The sequence below is a fragment of the Bos taurus genome, chromosome 11 (assembly GCF_002263795.3).
Source record: "Bos taurus isolate L1 Dominette 01449 registration number 42190680 breed Hereford chromosome 11, ARS-UCD2.0, whole genome shotgun sequence".
NCBI lineage: Eukaryota > Metazoa > Chordata > Mammalia > Artiodactyla > Bovidae > Bos > Bos taurus.
In genome coordinates this window covers 13,860,072-13,878,389 of record NC_037338.1, presented here as the reverse complement: position 1 = coordinate 13,878,389, position 18,318 = coordinate 13,860,072, and the positions used below count along the sequence as shown (strand labels likewise).

The following is an 18,318-nucleotide window of genomic DNA, read 5'->3' as shown; positions in this document are numbered from 1 at the left end:
AGCTTTTATTTTCCCCTTTATTCCACAGTAAGGGAAAGGGGCATTTCACAAGAGCATAAGCTCATATTACATAGTGAGATGATGCTACTTTGCTAAGTGTAAATTTCTAACTCTCACAGGATGTCTCAAAGGGACATAAGCAATTCACTGAAACCTTCTACATCCTACATTCAAAATAAGAACTGATTTGAAAGGATGCCCTCAATCAAAGAAGGCCCCACTATCTGGATCCTAACAGAGCCTTAGTTCAGGAATTTGGAGCGATGTCTTTTATGTTTTTTTCTCCCCACAAGGCAAGTTAAAATTGAGACCAGCTTATCTAAGCCAGGAATAAAACTTTCCTCATTTCACAGGTAGTAATGGAAGAAAACTTTCCTCATCTCACAGGTAGTAATGCAAGTTTTGTACCATAGGCACCACGTGGGAAGAAAGAGTTTACTAGTGAAGATCTTTAGCTGCTGGGAGATCCTGAATCATTAAAAAAGCATTAATGAATGATGAAGTTATGTAACAATATAGAACCTATATGCACCTACCAATAAAATGCCAAAATACATGAGGCAAAAATGAACAGAACTGAATCCACTATTATAGCTGGAGGTTTCAACACCCTTCTTTCAGAAATGGACAAATCCAGCAGGCAGAAAATAAGTAAGGACATAATTGCACTCAACACCACCATCAACCAGCTGGATATAATGACACCAATGAGCTATTTCATTCAACAACAGCAGAATACACACATTCTTCTCAAGTTCACATGAACATTCACCAAGACAGACGACATTCTGGGCTGTAAAACATACTTGGACACATTGAAGGGCTTCCTAGATGGCTCAGTGATAAAGAATCCACCTGCTAATGCAGGAGAGGGAGGGTTCAGTCCCTGGGTCAGGAAGATCCCTTGGAGGAGGTAATGGTAACCCACTCCAGTATTCTTGGCTGGAGAATCTAATGGACAGACAAGCCTGGAGGGCTACAGTCCATGGGGTCATAAAGAGTCAGACATGACTGAGCGCACATTGAAAAGAACAGAAATCATACCATGTCTGCTCCCAGACAATAAAGAAGGTAAACTAGGTAACAGAAATATAGCCAGAAAATCCCCACACACTGCAGATTAAACAACATTTCTAAATAAAACATGGGTCAAGAAGAAATCTTGAGAGAAGTCAAAAGTATCTTGAAGTAAAAAAACTGAAACACAACCAACTCATCAGAATTTGTGGGATGAGGTAAAAGCAGAGTCTACAGGGAAATTTTTAGCATCGAATGACTATGTTGGGAAAGAAAAAAGATCTAAAATCAATAATTAAGTTTTTACCTTAGGAAAACTTAGAAAAAGAAAGGGAAATTATATCCAACAGAAGCAGAAGAATGGTGAAGTCATTCATTTTAGTTACTATTCTGCCCTACTCTAAGTATCTGAAAATTAGTCATCCACTTGAGACAGTACTTCTCAAATTTCTCCATTAAAACCCCCAAAATGGCAAAGAGAAGGAACTCATATCTGTTCCTCTAGAGTATGGGGGCACAGCTTGAAACAATCAAAATTTTTTTAAAAATCACAATTTATTTGAAGACTTATACCTGGATAACTAATTTTGATATTTCAATCTTGCATTCTATTCACTAATATATTTGATTTGTTTTAATATAGAAAACAATGTTATGCCTGTCTAGTGAAGCTCTTTTCTGATTCTTTAATTATTTCTTTTACTATATCCTAGGAGATGTGCCAGGTTTGTCTGTGGCTCTAGGTATGCCGTGGCAGGCCCCCTGGTACTCTTGTTTGAGAAGTGGACCTGAAAATAAATGGTTTTTATTAACCTGAATGTCACATGGAGGACCACAGGCCTGCCTCGTGACCCCAAATTCCTGCAAAGCACAAAGTTCCAGAAAGAACAGGAGGGCAGAGGCAAGTTCACCACACCTTTCAGGATAGTGAGACCCAAGGTCCACCCAATGCCTGCCTACTTCTCACGATTTTTCTGCCCCAGCTTCCTAGGGCAATGACACATTCCCAGCCCCAGTGAATGGTTCATTACAGGACAAGTCTCAGATTAATGGAACTGAACAGAAACTCTAAAAACAGATTCAAGTACTCCTAAGAAAGTCTCAAGTGGCAAAAATTCGAAATCTGTGAGTAGAGAATAAATTATTCAACAAATGGTGTTTGAGGAACCAGATCATTTTGACAAAAAGGCAAGTTAGATTCCTATCTCACATCTGAAACCAAAATGCACTCCCAAAGAAGTGAAATTTAAATCCCCAAAGCAACAACATGAAAGTACACAGGAAATGAGAGATCAGAGAGTTATAGAAAATCTCTTCCTACTCCAAGACAAAAGTAGAAGTCACAGAGAAATAATGAAATGATTTTAAGTCCTTAGAAATCAAAAACATAACAGAACCATATATACATGTAAATTTAATAGCAAAATGACACAACAAGGAAAATATTTCATATATCTTTTTTAAAAAGCTGCTTATGAATCAATGAGAAAATAACTCACCTACCCAAAACCTGAACTAAGGACAGAAATGGGTAAGTCTCAAGAAAATAAATTCAAATACTCAACATGAAAAAGCATGCAATTGTAGCAAACTTTGGTTTTAGCCAAAGAAGTACAAATTAAAATGAGATATCATAAGGCAGTTCTATTTCCAGTTTTTTAAGGAATCTCCACACTGTTCTCCATAGTGGCTGTACTAGTTTGCATTCCCACCAACAGTGTAAGAGGGTTCCCTTTTCTCCACACCCTCTCCAGCATTTATTATTTGTAGACTTTTGGATCGCAGCCATTCTGACTGGTGTGAAATGGTACCTCATAGTGGTTTTGATGTGCATTTCTCTGATAATGAGTGATGTTGAGCATCTTTTCATGTGTTTGTTAGCCATCTGTATGTCTTCTTTGGAGAAATGTCTATTTAGTTCTTTGGCCCATTTTTTGATTGGGTCGTTTATTTTTCTGGACTTGAGCTGTAGGAGTTGCTTGTATATTTTTGAGATTAGTTGTTTGTCCATTGCTTCATTTGCTATTATTTTCTCCCATTCTGAAGGCTGTCTTTTCACCTTGCTAATAGTTTCCTTTGATGTGCAGAAGCTTTTAAGGTTAATTAGGTCCCATTTGTTTATTTTTGATTTTATTTCCAATATTCTGGGAGGTGGGTCATAGAGGATCCTGCTGTGATGTATGTCAGAGAGTGTTTTGCCTATGTTCTCCTCTAGGAGTTTTATAGTTTCTGGTCTTACGTTTAGATCTTTAATCCATTTTGAGTTTATTTTTGTGTATGGTGTTAGAAAGTGGTCTAGTTTCAATCTTTTACAAGTGGTTGACCAGATTTCCCAGCACCACTTGTTAAAGAGATTGTTTTTAATCCATTGTATATTCTTGCCTCCTTTGTCAAAGATACGGTGTCCATATGTGCATGGATTTATCTCTGGGCTTTCTATTTTATTCCATTGATCAATATTTCTGTCTTTGTGCCAGTACCATACTTTTTTGATAACTGTGGCTTTGTAGTAGAGCCTGAAGTCAGGTAGGTTGATTCCTCCAGTTCCATTCTTCTTTCTCAAGATCGCTTTGGCTATTCAAGGTTTTTTGTATTTCCATACAAATTGTGAAATTATTTGTTCTAGCTCTGTGAAGAATACTGTTGGTAGCTTGATAGGGATTGTGTTGAATCTATAAATTGCTTTGGGTAGTATACTCATTTTCACTATATTGATTCTTCCAATCCATGAACATGGTATATTTCTCCATCTATTAGTGTCCTCTTTGATTTCTTTCACCAGTGTTTTATAGTTTTCTATATATAGGTCTGCCTTATGATCCAGCAATCCCACTGCTGGGCATACACACTGAGGAAACCAGAAGGGAAAGAGACACGTGTACCCCAATGTTCATCGCAGCACTGTTTATAATAGCCAGGACATGGAAGCAACCTAGATGTCCATCAGCAGATGAATGGATAAGAAAGCTACATATACACAATGGAGTATTAATCAGCCATTAAAAAGAATACATTTGAATCAGTTCTAATGAGGTGGATGAAACTGGAGCCTATTATACAGAGTGAAGTAAGCCAGAAGGAAAAACATAAATACAGTATACTAACGCATATATATGGAATTTAGAAAGATGGTAACAATAACCCGGTGTATGAGACAGCAAAAGAGACACTGATGTATAGAACAGTCTTATGGACTCTGTGGGAGAGGGAGAGGGTGGGAAGATTTGGGAGAATTACATTGAAACATGTAAAATATCATGTAAGAAACGAATTGCCAGTCCAGGTTCGATGCACGATGCTGGATGCTTGGGGCTGGTGCACTGGGACGGCCCAGAGGGATGGTATGGGGAGGGAGGAGGGAGGAGGGTTTAGGATGGGGAACACATGTATACCTGTGGCGGATTCATTTTGATATTTGGCAAAACTAATACAATTATGTAAAGTTTAAAAATAAAATAAAATTTAAAAAAAATAATAAAAAAATAAAAATAAAATAAAATATAAAAAAACTTACATTAAGAATAAAAAAAATAAATTAAAAAAAATGAGATATCATTTAATCAACATGATTCACAAAGTCTTGAAAATCATAATGTTCATCAAAGGCAAGTTTGCTGATAAATAGGCACTCATACCCAGGATAGAAGTATGAATTTGTCAGCCTTTTCTCAAAGGCAGATTGTCAAAACATATTAAGAGGTGGAAAAGTGTGTACCTTTTGACCTAGTAATCCATTTCTGGGGATTTGATCATAGTAAATAATTCAAAGATGCTGGTAATAATTTAGCTATAAACATTTTAATTTCAGGTTTGAGTATTTAAAAGGTTGAAACAGCATACATCTCTATCAAAACAGGTGAACAAATAACAATGCCAGAGCTGTTTAATGGAATGTGTTACTCATTAAAAATAGATGAATAGACATATTTGTATCCTTGCCACAAAAACATTTTCCCTATATACTGTTAAGTGAAAAGCAGATTTTAAAATACCCAATGCCATTTTTGAAGGAAAAAGAGTGAATATACAAATAAATCTGTAACCACACACAGAAAGCGATATGGTAAGAGCCCTGACAGTTAAGCCTCGAAAAAGAATGTGTCTGGTGAATTGAATGTGAGGGTATTTTCCAGACTCTTGTTTGTAGATTCTGATTTTCTATTTCACTGTGGAAAAAGAATGAGTAGGATTTAGCAAGGTTGACAGAGAAGGAGGGTGTCCTGAGTGGCCCACATGGGGAGGTAGCAACCAGAGGCTGTACGTGTTCCGGTAACAGTAAGTGGTCTGCTTGGGTCAGCACAAAAGGTGTGTTTGTTTGGGGGGTTTTCTTTGTGGGGGGCAGAGGGACACAGGAGTGGTTGATGAGGTTTAGGGAGTGTCCAGATCCAGAAGGATTCCCCACCTACATGATCTGTGAGTTTACCTCATCTCCCTAAAAGAAATGCTCAGGTCCAGGGCTTGCTTTCATTCTAGTTCAGGGACCTGTGAGTCATCACCCAAAACCTTAATTATAACACCCAAGGTCTGCTATGTGCAAAAACCCACCTGTCATTGTTCAAATGTGCTGGCAGGGAGTGTGTACAGCATGCAAACCAGCCTGTTGAGGTGCTCCTTCAACGCAGCAGTGGTAACCCAGAAACCCGCCCAAGGTGACAGGTTCCTGAGCCCAGAGCTTCACGCTGGGCTCAGTGACAAAGTGACCAGGTGACGTTCCTCCACAGCTCCCATGCCAATTCCTCAGAGCCACGGCCTCGGTGAAAGTTACAGGTCTTATGTGGTTTCTTTCAACCAAGAAAAGTATCTGAAGTTTGTCTTTTCCCTGTTGCCAAGGCCTGGCAGAGGGAAGCAGAGTGTGTAATTGCAAACCTCTCATTTATCAGCTTCAGCCGCTTTTGTGTCACCGCATTATGTATGCCGTTTGGCCAGTTAATCTCCCAGACCTCTTGGAAATATAATAATTACACAGAGAGGGCCTCAGCCCTAGAGAGGGATGACGAAAAAGCTGTCAAGGTACACCTAGTCTCCAAGTACCCAGGAGAATTGTTTACTAACCTCGTTCAAACTCAGATTAAAGACCTAAAATCCAAGATGAAGACATGGTCTCTTTGTAAGAACACAACATTTTTCAACTAGAAGTACTGATCTTAAAGGCAAATCAATCAATCAATCAATCAATCAACAAAAAGCAAATGAGCAAGCAATAGAAATCTCCTATCTTGTTCCAAACACTACAATAGCATCTAATGAACACAACAGTGTTTTTGGAGGTTTTGAAACTTTTTAAAACTTTTAAAAACATAGTCAAAGCTATGGTTTTTCCAGTAGACAGGTATGGATGTGACAGTTGGACCACAAAGAAGGATGAACACCAAAGAATTTATGCTTTTGAACTGTGGTGTTGGAGAAGACTCTTGACAGTCCCTTGGCCTGCAAGGAGATCAAACCACTCAATCCTAAAGGAAATCAATCCTGAATATTCATTGGAAGGACTGATGTTGAAGCTGAAGCTCCAATACTTTGGCCACCTGGTGCAAAGAGTTGACTCATTAGAAAAGACCCTGATGCTGGGAAAGACTGAAGGCAGGAGGAGAAGGGAACGACAGAGGATGAGATGGTTGGATGGCATCACCGACTCAATGCACACGAGTTTGAGCAAGCTCCAGGAGATGGTGAAGGACAAGGAAGCCTGGCGTGCTGCAGTCCGTGGGGTCGCAAAGAGTCGGACATAACTGAGCAACTGAACAACAACAACAAAAATTTTTTAAGCTTAAGAAACCATCAGGAAGCTAGTTAGCAGCCTCTGCTAGAAATTACAGTGCCATACATCATCCAAATCAGAAATGACATCATTATAACAACACTGGACGTGCCTTTATGCAAATAAACTATCAGATATGAAACTTTGACTTGAACTTGGTTAATGACTAAAATGAAGTTTTTATAATTATTAAGAAAAACAAATTAACAATGTATGTTGGGGGCCAAAGTGCTTATTTTTGTTTCATATTTGGTAAAGCCATATTAACTGAGGTTGCAGGTATAAAAAAAAATTTTAATTAAAAGGAGATCATTTATTAATCTATGCTAAAGCTTTAGAAATCTGAATTGAATAGATTGTGAGGAAAATAAATAATTACGAAAAATGATTCAAGAAGTAGAAAACTTGAACTGACCACTAAAAACAGACCAGACTCAGAAGTTTCATAAGCAATTTCTTTCAAACCTTCAGACCAACATTTGATTTCCATGATAATTCATCTACTCCAAGAATAAAACAGATGGAACAATTTAATATTTATTTTACAAAGCTGACATAACACTGATATCAAAACCTAAAAAAAGAAAAAAAGGGTTCAAATAGATCAAATCTAGCAGTAGATACAGAGAATAATACACATGGCCAAGAAGGGTTCATTCCAAGAATTTAAAAGAATGGCTTTAATTTAATTGAGTAAAATATCCTCAAAACATTTCAGGAAAAAAAAAAAAACCCAACACATTATCTCCCCTGCCTTAAAAAACAAATCAACATACTAAATCTTTTAGTAACTTATGAAGAGAAGCATATTTTATTAAAATGAAAGTTTATATGTATGTATACACATAGAAAAATATACATAATATACATGTGTATATTATATATAAATAACTGAAAAATCAGTCTATTATTTGATTGCTAAAAGCAATCATTACAAACATTACAGTACGTCAGGAAAAATACAAGGATAGCCAACTGCTTAAAAAAAAAGTGTTGTTCTTAGAAGTTTTAGCCAGCATGATAAGAAAAAGTAATGAGATGAAAGGGCTTCTCAGGTGGCTCAGTGGTAAAGAAACCGCCTGTCAATGCAGGAGCCATGGATTCGATCTCTGAGTTGAGAAGATCCCTGGAGGAGGAAATGGCAACGCATTCTAGTATCCCTGCCAGGATAATCCCATGGACAGAGGAGCCTGGCAGGCTACAGTACATGGGGTTTCAAAGAGTCGGATGGACTGAGCACTCACATGTGCAGTGAGATGAAAATATAAAAGGAAAGAGGCAAAGTTATCGCTATTGAAGATAACGTGATGCAAGGAACCTCAGAGAATCAGCTGAAGGAATATTAAAATTAACAAAGCCTATTACAAATTACATTTGATCCTTGAATAACACACCTTTGAACTGTGTGGGTCCATTTACATGTGTGAATTCTTGACAGTAAATACCGAAGAACTCGGAGAAGGCAATGGCACCCCACTCCAGTACTCTTGCCTGGAAATTCCCATGGATGGAGGAGCCTGGTGGGCTACAGTCCATGGGGTCGCTAAGAGTAACTACACGGTCAGCGTTGATTGAGTCTGCCAGTGGGGAACCCTGGATATACAGAAACCTGTGATGTGAGGGCCAATCATGAATTAAAGGTGGATTTTTGGAGTGTTGGCCCCCTAACCTTTGTGTTGTTCAGGGATCAACTGTAAATATAATTTACAGATATCTAAAAAGCTTTTAGATATCATCAATAACCAAAGCAGGGGAAAAAGTCTCACCCACTAGATCCATGAAAACAGGAATCATTCTTGGCCGATTTCCTAGTACCTAGAAGCAGTTACAGTGCAGAATAGGTACTCAATGAAAATTTGTAGACTACATGAATGAGCAAGTTCAGAATAACGACAAAAATATAAAATAAAGGAATCAAACTGAAATTCCACAAATTCAAGTACTTAGAAGGATTTAGCATATGATAAAAAATGGAATTTCAAACCACAGTAGGAAGGAATAGATTATTCCACAAATGACAACTGAGAATATTAATTGGTTAACTGTTTTAAAAAAGTAAAACATGAGTTGACCTCACACTACACATTAGAACAAATTATAGGTAGAATAGTTCAACATAATGAGACCACAAAAGAATTAGAAGATAGGGAAGGTTTTCCTGATTACATAAGCAAAGGTAAAAAGCTTAAGGGGAAAGATTTATAGTTTCTGCTACATAAAAACAAAAACAATAGGCATGTCAAAAATACCACAAACAAAACAGTAAAAGACAATAAATGGGGACTACTTGCCAAGTATTAATAACCTTTTTTATATACAGTGTGTTATAAAGCTCTAAGAAAAGGATGAGCCATCAATAGGAAAAATTTTGAAAAGATGAAGATGCAAATAACAAGATGACGTACAACCTACTCTAACAAATATTAAAGATGAAACTGGGCTGAGATTTTTTTCCCCCAGTCAAGTTGGCAAATGTTAGAACTAATGTCTGCTTATAGAAGGGCCCAAAAAGTGAGCATTCACACACTGCTAGTGGGAAAGAAGGGTAATTTCTAGAAACTTGCCCTTAAACAATCAAAAATGAGCCAAACATTTATGTACAAGAATTTCTGTTGTATCATTTATGTTCCTTGATTTTAGCCTTACAAATTTAATATATAATTGTTATAAAAAATTAATCAATTCAAACTGTAGCCCTATACTATATATCTAGTTCTAGAACCTGCCTTTTTGAATTTAAAATTTTGAAGAGACCTTTATTTTTTGAAAATAGTTACATAGGCAGAAAGTGAAAAAGAACTAAAGAGCCTCTTGATGAAAGTGAAAGAGGAGAGTAAAAAAGTTGGCTTAAAGATCAACATTCAGAAAACTAAGATCATGGCATCTGGTTCTATCACTTCATGGCAGATAGATGGGGAAACAGTGGAAACAGTGGCTGACTTTACTTTTGGGGGCTCCAAAATCACTGTGGATGGTGATTGCAGCCATGAAATTAAAAGACGCTTACTCCTTGGAAGGAAAGTTATGACCAACCTAGACAGCATATTAAAAAGCAGCAATATTACTTTGTCAACAAAGGTCCATCTAGTCAAGGCTATGGTTTTTCCAGTGGTCATGTATGGATGTGAGAGTTGGACTATAAAAGCTGAGTGCAGAAGAATTGGTGCTTTTGAACTGTGGTGTTGGAGAAGACTCTTGAGAGTCCCTTGGACTGCAAGGAGATCCAATCTGTCCATCCTAAAGATCAGTCCTGGGTGTTCATTGGAAGGACTGATGTTGAAGCTCCAACTCCAATACTTTGGCCACCTGATGCAAAAAGTGGACTCATTTGAAAAGACCCTGATGCTGGGAAAGATTGAGGGTGGGAGGAGAAAGGAATGACAGAGGATGAAATGGCTGGATGGCATCACTGACTCGATGGACGTGAGTTTGAGTGAACTCCAGGAGTTGGTGATGGACAGGGAGGCCTGGTGTGCTGCGGTTCATGGGGTCGCAAAGAGTCAGAGACGACTGAGAGACTGAACTGAACTGAACATAGGAAATCATTGTATTCATATATAAAAATACCTATGTAAGGAATCTCCTTAAAAAAAATAACCGGTACTGCCAACTTGTCACTGTTATAAACAAGTCAACAACCAACCACCATCATTTACATTTTTCTCTGCATCTTCAGGTAAGTATTTATATAAGTATAATATAAATATATATATCAAAAAGTGAAATCAATGACCCAAATTATACCCACTTAAAATTGATAGCAATTGCCACGTTGACTTCCAAGAAAAGTTGTATCAATTTATATTCCCAATAACAGTGTGTGGATTATTCATAACAGTGAGAAATAAAAATCTATATGGTCAAAGGATTTCAAAATTATAGTAAACACAATCAAGGGATTATTTTTCCCAGCTACTATGGATGATGTTATGGAAGAATATTTAATGACATAAAAGCTTTATTATGAAAGATTTTTAAGTTAAAAGGCAAATAAATTAAACAGTGTGAGTCCCTCAGAATTCATACAAGCTTTTACAGAATATTTATTGATCTATACATTCATCTGAAGGCTTCTCAGGTGGCCCAGTGGTAAAAATCTCCCGGCCAATGCAAGGAGACACAGGAGATGCCAGTTCGGTCCCTGGGTAGGGAAGATCTCCTGGAGGAGGAAATGGCAACCCACTCCAGTATTCTTGCCTGGAAAATCCCATGGACAGAGGAGCCTGGTGGGCTGCAGTCCATGGGGTAGCAGAGTCAGACACGACTAAGCATGCGTGCACACACGCACACTTTCATCCATCAGACTGTGCAACAGAATGTTAATCATAGTTATCTTTGGGTGGTGGAATTACAGGCCATTAAAATACGTTTTCTTTTATGCTATCCTAGATTTTCTATGTTCTAGAGAAAAAAATTTGCCTTTGCAGTCTAAAACAAATCATCATCTGCTGCTGCTGCTAAGTCGCTTCGGTCGTGTCCGACTCTGTGCGACCCCAGAGACGGCAGCCCACCAGGCTCCCCTGTCCCTGGGATTCTCCAGGCAAGAACACTGGAGTGGGTTGCCATTTCCTCCTCCAATGCATGAAAGTGAAAAGTGAAAGGGAAGTCACTCAGTCGTGTCTGACTCAGCGACCCCATGAACTGCAGCCCACCAGGCTCCTCCACCCATGGGATTTTCCAGGCAAGAGTACTGGAGTGGGGTACCATTGCCTTCTCCGCATCATCTACTAAAAAACAATAAAACACTATCTGAAAACAAGTTGCATACAAGCATTTATATGCAACCCAACCTTGATGATCATAATAAAGAGCTTTTCAAGATGAATGTTACCTGCCCAGCCAAGTGTTTGCCAACTGAGTCTACACTTGGATTATTCAGCACAGGGCATCCCGAGGAATCATCAAGTGCTCACTGGTCTCCCTGGAAGGTCAGCCTGTGCTCTGGGTGCCAAGGGCAAAGATGAAGACCAAGGGGTTCTGCCTTCTAGAAGCCCTCAAACCAGCAGGGAAGAGGGGGCAAGCACCAACCCACATGAGTTCAAGACAGGACATGGAGGTGTATCAGGGTTCCCGGCCAGAAAAGTCAACATGGTCAAAAATTAAAACCAAAAGAGGAGAGGCAATAGCAGGTTTGAGTTCCACAAAGTTATACAAGCTTGTTACACAAAGGAGTTATGTGTCAAATCCCTCCTTGAGGAAGCCCTAACCAGCTACAAGTACTTCAGAAATGTAAGTGGGGAAAACGGAAAGATTTTCAAGGTAAGAGGACAGCAAACTATTAAAGGCAAAAGCACTGGGCATATAATACAGCAGGCTAGTGTGTGTTAGTTGCTCAGTCGTGTCTGACTCTTTGCGACCCCAGGGACTGTAGCCTGCCAGGCTCCTCCATCCATGAGATTTCCCAGGCAAGAATACTGGAATGGATTGCCATTTCCATCTCCTGGGGATCTTCCTGACCCAGGGACTGAACCCAGGTCTCCCATCTTGCAGGCAGACTCTTTACTGTCTGAGCCATCAGAGAATCCAGTAAAGAAAAAGTTTGTTTCCTCTGACTTAAGAGAAAGAAAGTACTAGCAAATCTATACAATTCGATTTTAATGAACTTCCAACTTTTTCTAAGCCCAGATAACAACTATTTAAGTCATATTTATCCCAACTAATTCATAATGCTTCAAAAGACTTTACCCACATTTTTAGAATTGGTCTGAAGGGAAACATACATTTATGCTTGAAATGAAGAGTTCCTAAGAAATGGTTCTAGTAGTCTAGATTTCTGGCTCCTTTCCTGATTCTACAAAAGGATTTTTATATTTAACATTTCACAGATGAAAACAAAAAGCAAAACAAAAGTCACCATAAAAGTGCCCCAATCCTCTATCTAGACGCAATCTGAAACATACTAGCTTTAGCATAGAATTAAGTTTATACTTTAAATGAGATGATGAAAAACATTTGAAATGGCAGGAAAACAATGGTCAATTTTTGGTGATCAACCAAAAAAAAAGCATGGCATGATTAGCGTTGGTCTGCTGGAGTTTAATACTGAGTTGATCATTACATTTTCCATAGGTAAAGTACAAGAACATGTAGGACAGTTAAGAGTTCTCAGCATGACTTCTAACTCTGCTCTGGTCAACAGGACAGGCAGAAGTGCCTTCAATAACGCTCATAGACACACAGCAGCATTTATAACACCAAACGTACTTCAGACAAAACATAACTGGTGAAGTGAGAAGTTTCCCTAACCGCACTGATTGCACAGCTATGGCTCTCAAAGGGTCCTTTTCCTCTCTTCCCCACCAGCAGCAGTCACAAGCCACACGGGGGGAACTCTCATTAGACAGGCACACTTGCCCGCCTCCTACCCAGCCAACAGGGTACCAAGTCCTCCAAGTGGTTGTGATTTGAGGGCACTGCTGTGGAAGAGACTACAGAGGTTTTGAGGGAGAAGCAGGCACAAGACGCCCAGTTCGTTAGGCCAGTTCCATTCTGGCTGGCCCAATCTCCACTTCCCATTGCCTGTCCCTTTTAGCCGGCAGCCCAAAGAGCAGGACCCTGTTCAAAGTATACTTTCAAAAGGTCTTTAGAGATAGGTCTAATGGAAAAACCATCTATTTTTCATATGTTACCACGGAACATGAAGCATCATTTACTCCTATAAGAAAGGTCCTCTTTGCAGGGGACACTGAGTATTTGCAGAAAGATTTTCACTTTATCCTAGGAAACCAAATTTTGGAAAAGTAAATACAGGAAACTCAGCCTCTAAGTCTTCCATATACACCTTTACAGCCCTTGTTCAAAGTGAACTTTCCCTAATTATGACTGTCCAATAAGGAAAACATGTGTCCTGGGCAAAGCTCCACTGTTCACTCTGAAAGACATCATTTCTATGTAATGGAGAAGAGAACCAGCTTACTTCATGCCCCCTGCTGGTCCCTCTGCCCCAAATCCACTGGGAAGCTGACTCGCTTCCTCTCTCCCCATCCTTCATGGCATTTTGTGTCCAGGAACATGCTTCTTTAGTCTACATCTAGTCTTACTTCTGGGAGCTGCCATAAAAGTAATGATGTTTATTTCTGGATTATAAGATATATTACAAAATCAATGTCATTTTGTGTGTAGCCCTTTATTTTTAAAGTTTATAAGTAGCTTCCATATTTACCATCTCATTTGATTCTCATAACAACCCACTGTGTAGAGGTGTGTAGAGTTTCCACTTTACAGATAAGGAAACTAGAACTTAGTGCTAACTTCAATAAACAACCGACCACTGAACAGTAAGGAGGAAATACAAATGTTTTGCATCAAAAACTAAAGAATTCACTAGATTCAAGAGAACTCCCAAACTTTCTTGAATTTGTCATCTGCCAAAAGAGATTTGCCAAAATCTCTAAGGTTTTTAGTTTAGGTAGTATTTTCTGTCTTAGGAAGGGTGAGGAACTGGGAGATAAGTAAGACAAACTCTCAGTTATGGAATGGACATATCTGGAATGCTATGAAGTTCAAAGTGACAACAATAATGATTGATTAAACGCTTACTATGTGCCAGGCACCATTCGAGGTTCATTAATTATATTCAATGATCCTATTAATATCACTATTCTTTAGATGAGGAAAACAAGGTACAAGCTAAGTAACTTGCCCAAAATTACACATCTTGCTCCCTTAAGGATGACCTGGGATTGGAGGAGCCAAGACCCTAAGTAGTTTGCCCAGCTAATGAGGGGAGCCTGACATGAGAGGGTAGCCATCACAGGAACCCAGATCAAGTTCCCAATGTTGCACTGAATTAAGTCTCCACACTCTCACCACCAAAACACCAATCAAGTAATCAGAAGAATCAACAGGGAATCCTAATAGTTCCTTCTTAGACTGTCCCCACTGACATGGGGGAAGAAGGGGAAAGACCTCATTTTTCTAGATCTTGATTACTGACAGAACACTGGCTGATTCGCCTAGAACTGCCTTCAACTAATTTAAGAAAAATTAGAGAGGAAAGCAACTCTGGAGGAAATGTGCAGAATAAAGATGCATGTGGCATTTATGGGTATTCAGCAATCTATTGGAAAGTGAGGTGGGAGGCAGAAATTGTGGTCAATGCACAGAACTAATAGCCTATATATATATATATATATATATATATATATGAAGGAATCCTTACTGGTGTAAATTACTCTTGCCTTCTTTCTCCTCTACTTTTTTCATTTGCTCATTGCTTGGAACTGTATAGGCCAGTTGATTAATCTTTGTTAAGTTTATACACTCTTTTGTTAAGGAAAGAAACAAAGATTAAGTTGAACTCGGGCAAAGAGAAAAATTCCATGATGAATGAATGCAGTCTTCATGGGCAAGTCCTATGCTGAAGGGCAGGAGCAGCTTTACAAAGCTTCCTCGAATTTGCTTACTTTCATTGTTTCTTGTTTCATTGTTCACTGAATAACCTGAGACTGCCCTGAGATCCGGTGAATCCAAAAGAAAACCCTGTTTAAAGCAAGTTCCAGGGTATTCATCCATCTCTACTGGAGAAAAAGTCCCAAATTCAGGAGATGGGACTACGGTGACCACAGTAAGTTGACTTTTAATATCAACATTCCTTCTACACTCATAATTCTGACCCAGCTACCTACTAACTGAGGGCCTATATGCTTCACTTCCCCCTTCCATAAACTGGGGATGGTAATACCGTCTTCATCATCAGGTTGGTGTGAAAATTAAATGAGCTGATACATATACAGTACTCTGAACAGTGCCTGGCACAGAGTAGGTGCTCAAATAGTGTTAGGTTATTATTATTACTTTCAGCATTTGCAAACAACATCATAACAGGGACCCGAATACAGGAGACTTCTACTGTATTGGTAATGTAACTGCTTTAAAAAAAAAATCTAAAATTAGAACTATTAACACAAAAATATAAAAAGGCTTGGGAAAAGGAAAAAAAAAAACAAAAGCCACTAGGAGTCATGCCACCTGTTGGTGAGTTTCAGGTGAGGGTACACCTCAGAGCTGCTATGGAATCCGGTTCCACGGCTGCCCCGTATTTCCCTTAGATGATGCCTCCACTTCTTAATCAGCGTTTCATGGGCAGGATTACGGGCGGGTCTGTGAACCCCCTGAAACTGTACACGGAACTGGGTGGGGCTGAGGCTCTGGGCATTTAGGGGGGGAGGGGAAGGGTTCCATAGCTTTTCTTGAGCTCTAATAAATCATCCTATAGCAAGCAACTTGCTTTACAGAGGAGACAGTGACTGAACAATTCACTTCACGGAAGCTAGGCAATGACCAGGACACCTGGGCTGTTAATCTGTTCTCTCAACACCAGAGAGACCCGGCGCCGCAAGGGGCAAGAGCTGGCCGGGCAGTGACCTTCACCTTTGAAAAACTCACCGGCTCCCCAGACCCGGCCCAGGTTTGCCGGGCTTAACTTCCCCTCCCTTCCCCCATCCCTCGTTCTCTTCCAAGAACAAACTCAAAGGAAACTGGCAGCACTTCGTCTAGGGTTTCACTCCTGCCCTCGGCTGACACTTAAACCACTTCTCCCGGAGAAGTTAATCAAAAGAACAATTAATCCGCACAAAAATCCAAAACCCACCCGAAAGCTTCAGAACTCGCAAAGTTAGAAGATCGAGGCGCCGCTGCTGATGATGAATATCTGCGGGTCGCTTGGGCTCAGGGGTAGGCAGAGAGTACGAAAAGGAAGCAGCCAAGGTCTGGCCGGAGGGTCGAACCCCGGCCACCCTCTCCGAATCTACGCGCTCCGTAAGCTGGTGAAGACTGGCTTGGAAGCAGCCAGGTAAGCAGGTAGGTGTTGGCAAGTCTACGAGCCGCGGCGGATTAAAGTTCAAGCGCGTTCACACACCGCTCCCCCTTCCCTGGCGGGCGTTCTCACGCACGGCCCGCCGGCCACTTCCCGGGGAACGGCTGAGCGCTCGACCGTCCCCCTCTTTGGAACAGGCTCCCCAAATCCCCAGTAGACACAAGTGATTCCCCTTGCCTCCTCGCTTGCAAGCGTCGAAAAGCATTCGCCTCCCTCTCCTCTCCTACGCGAACGCAGAACACCCCCGAGACAGAGAAATGGAGGGGACGAGGGGAAAGCAGGGTGTCCCGGAGGGCAGGTGGCGCCGGGCGCGCCACAGGCAGCGTACGTACCCAGCGCGAAGAGGGCGAGCTGTCCAGCCGAGGTGACCATTTTACGGGCGGCGGGCGGCAGGCGCTCCAGCCTCCTGCCCTACCTGCGGTGCCCGAGTGGCGAAGCGGCGCCGCGGTGCGGGGGAAAAAGGCGCCGGCGAGGCAGGGCCAGCCCCCGGCGCGGGCGGGCGGAGGGAGGACCGCGCGCCTCTGCTGGCACTAGCCGCGCCGCGCCGCCGGCCGGGCGGAAATGGGAAGGCGGTTACCGTCACCTCCGCCACTCGGCGACCGGGCGCGGCAGACCACCCTCCCGCCCCGGTGGGGGTGCCCCCCTGAGGGCACGGGGTGGGGTGGGGCTGGGGCGGGGACGCGGCGCGCACCGTGCGGGGCGCGGGCGGCGGGGCGGGGCGGCGCGGGAATCTCGGAGCCCGCCGAGCCAGCCGGGCATCCAGGCCGAAGGAAAGGCAGGAAGAGCCCGATTTCAGACACCACCCTCAGACTAGCCGCTCAGATCCGAGCCCGAGCGGCCGGGCGCAGCGGCCGTTTCCAGGATCTCCACGCTGGAGAGGAGCCGCCCCGGCGTCTGTCATTTGCGCCGACGGCCGCTGCCGAGGGCTCTCCCTGGCAAGAACTGGGACGCGGCCCGGAAGGGGACCTGCGAGCTTCGCCTGCCCTTGCCAAGACGTGCCTCAGGGAAAGTGCGCCCCACAATCGAACAAATTCAACCAGATTCCCCACCTGCGCCCCCATCCGAGAGAACACTGGATTCTCCAGATGCCTCCCGCCTGGAGCGCGGCCACCCCAAGTTCTCAGGCCGACACGTTGTGAAGATCAGTAGACCTTCTTACACCTGGTCTGGTGCTGATGATGAAGATGGGTCACCTGGTATTCCATCACCACCAGTACCCCAGACCACCCCACCCCATCCTGCCACAGTCAGCTGAGGCCAAGAGCAAGGTGGCATGCAGCCCCGTGTCTGAGAGAGGGGTGAATGGGCGGGAGCTACCTGGATGGTTTTTTCAAGGATTTGTGGCCTTTAGCTGGCCCCAGGTGCTGGAATTTGGAGAAGTTAGAGAGGCAGAGGGAAGACTTTCTGGGTAGAGAAAGGAAGACTCATAGGTTCCCTGGGAACCATGGATAGGCGACAGTGTGCTCCAGAGAGGCAGTGATCAGTGTATTCTCCAGATGCCCCCAGCTCAGGGATTAGTTTAGTTCAGTCGCTCAGTCGTGTCTGACTCTGGGATTCCATGGACTGCAGCATGCCAGGCCTCCCTGTCCATCACCAACTCCCAGAGTTTACTCAAACTCATGTCCATCGAGTCAGTGATGCCATCCAACCACCTCATCCTCTTTTGTCCCCTTCTCCTCCTGCCCTCAATCTTTCCCAGCATCAGGGTCTTTTCACATGAGTCAGC

The 18,318-nt window shown here is 41.9% G+C and overlaps 1 protein-coding gene across 2 annotated transcripts in view; it reads right to left on the bottom strand.

Moving 5' to 3' along the window:
- Positions 1-17,022, bottom strand: part of TGFA (transforming growth factor alpha) — a 118,664-nt gene extending 101,642 nt beyond the window's left edge. For both annotated transcript variants that reach the window (XM_002691233.7, XM_010809885.4), the window contains exon 1: positions 16,925-17,022. In XM_002691233.7, coding sequence (XP_002691279.2) covers positions 16,925-16,964 — 40 coding nt within the window. In that variant the 5' untranslated portion in view covers positions 16,965-17,022. The remainder of the gene's footprint in view (positions 1-16,924) is intronic.
- Positions 17,023-18,318: the final 1,296 nt, after the last annotated feature.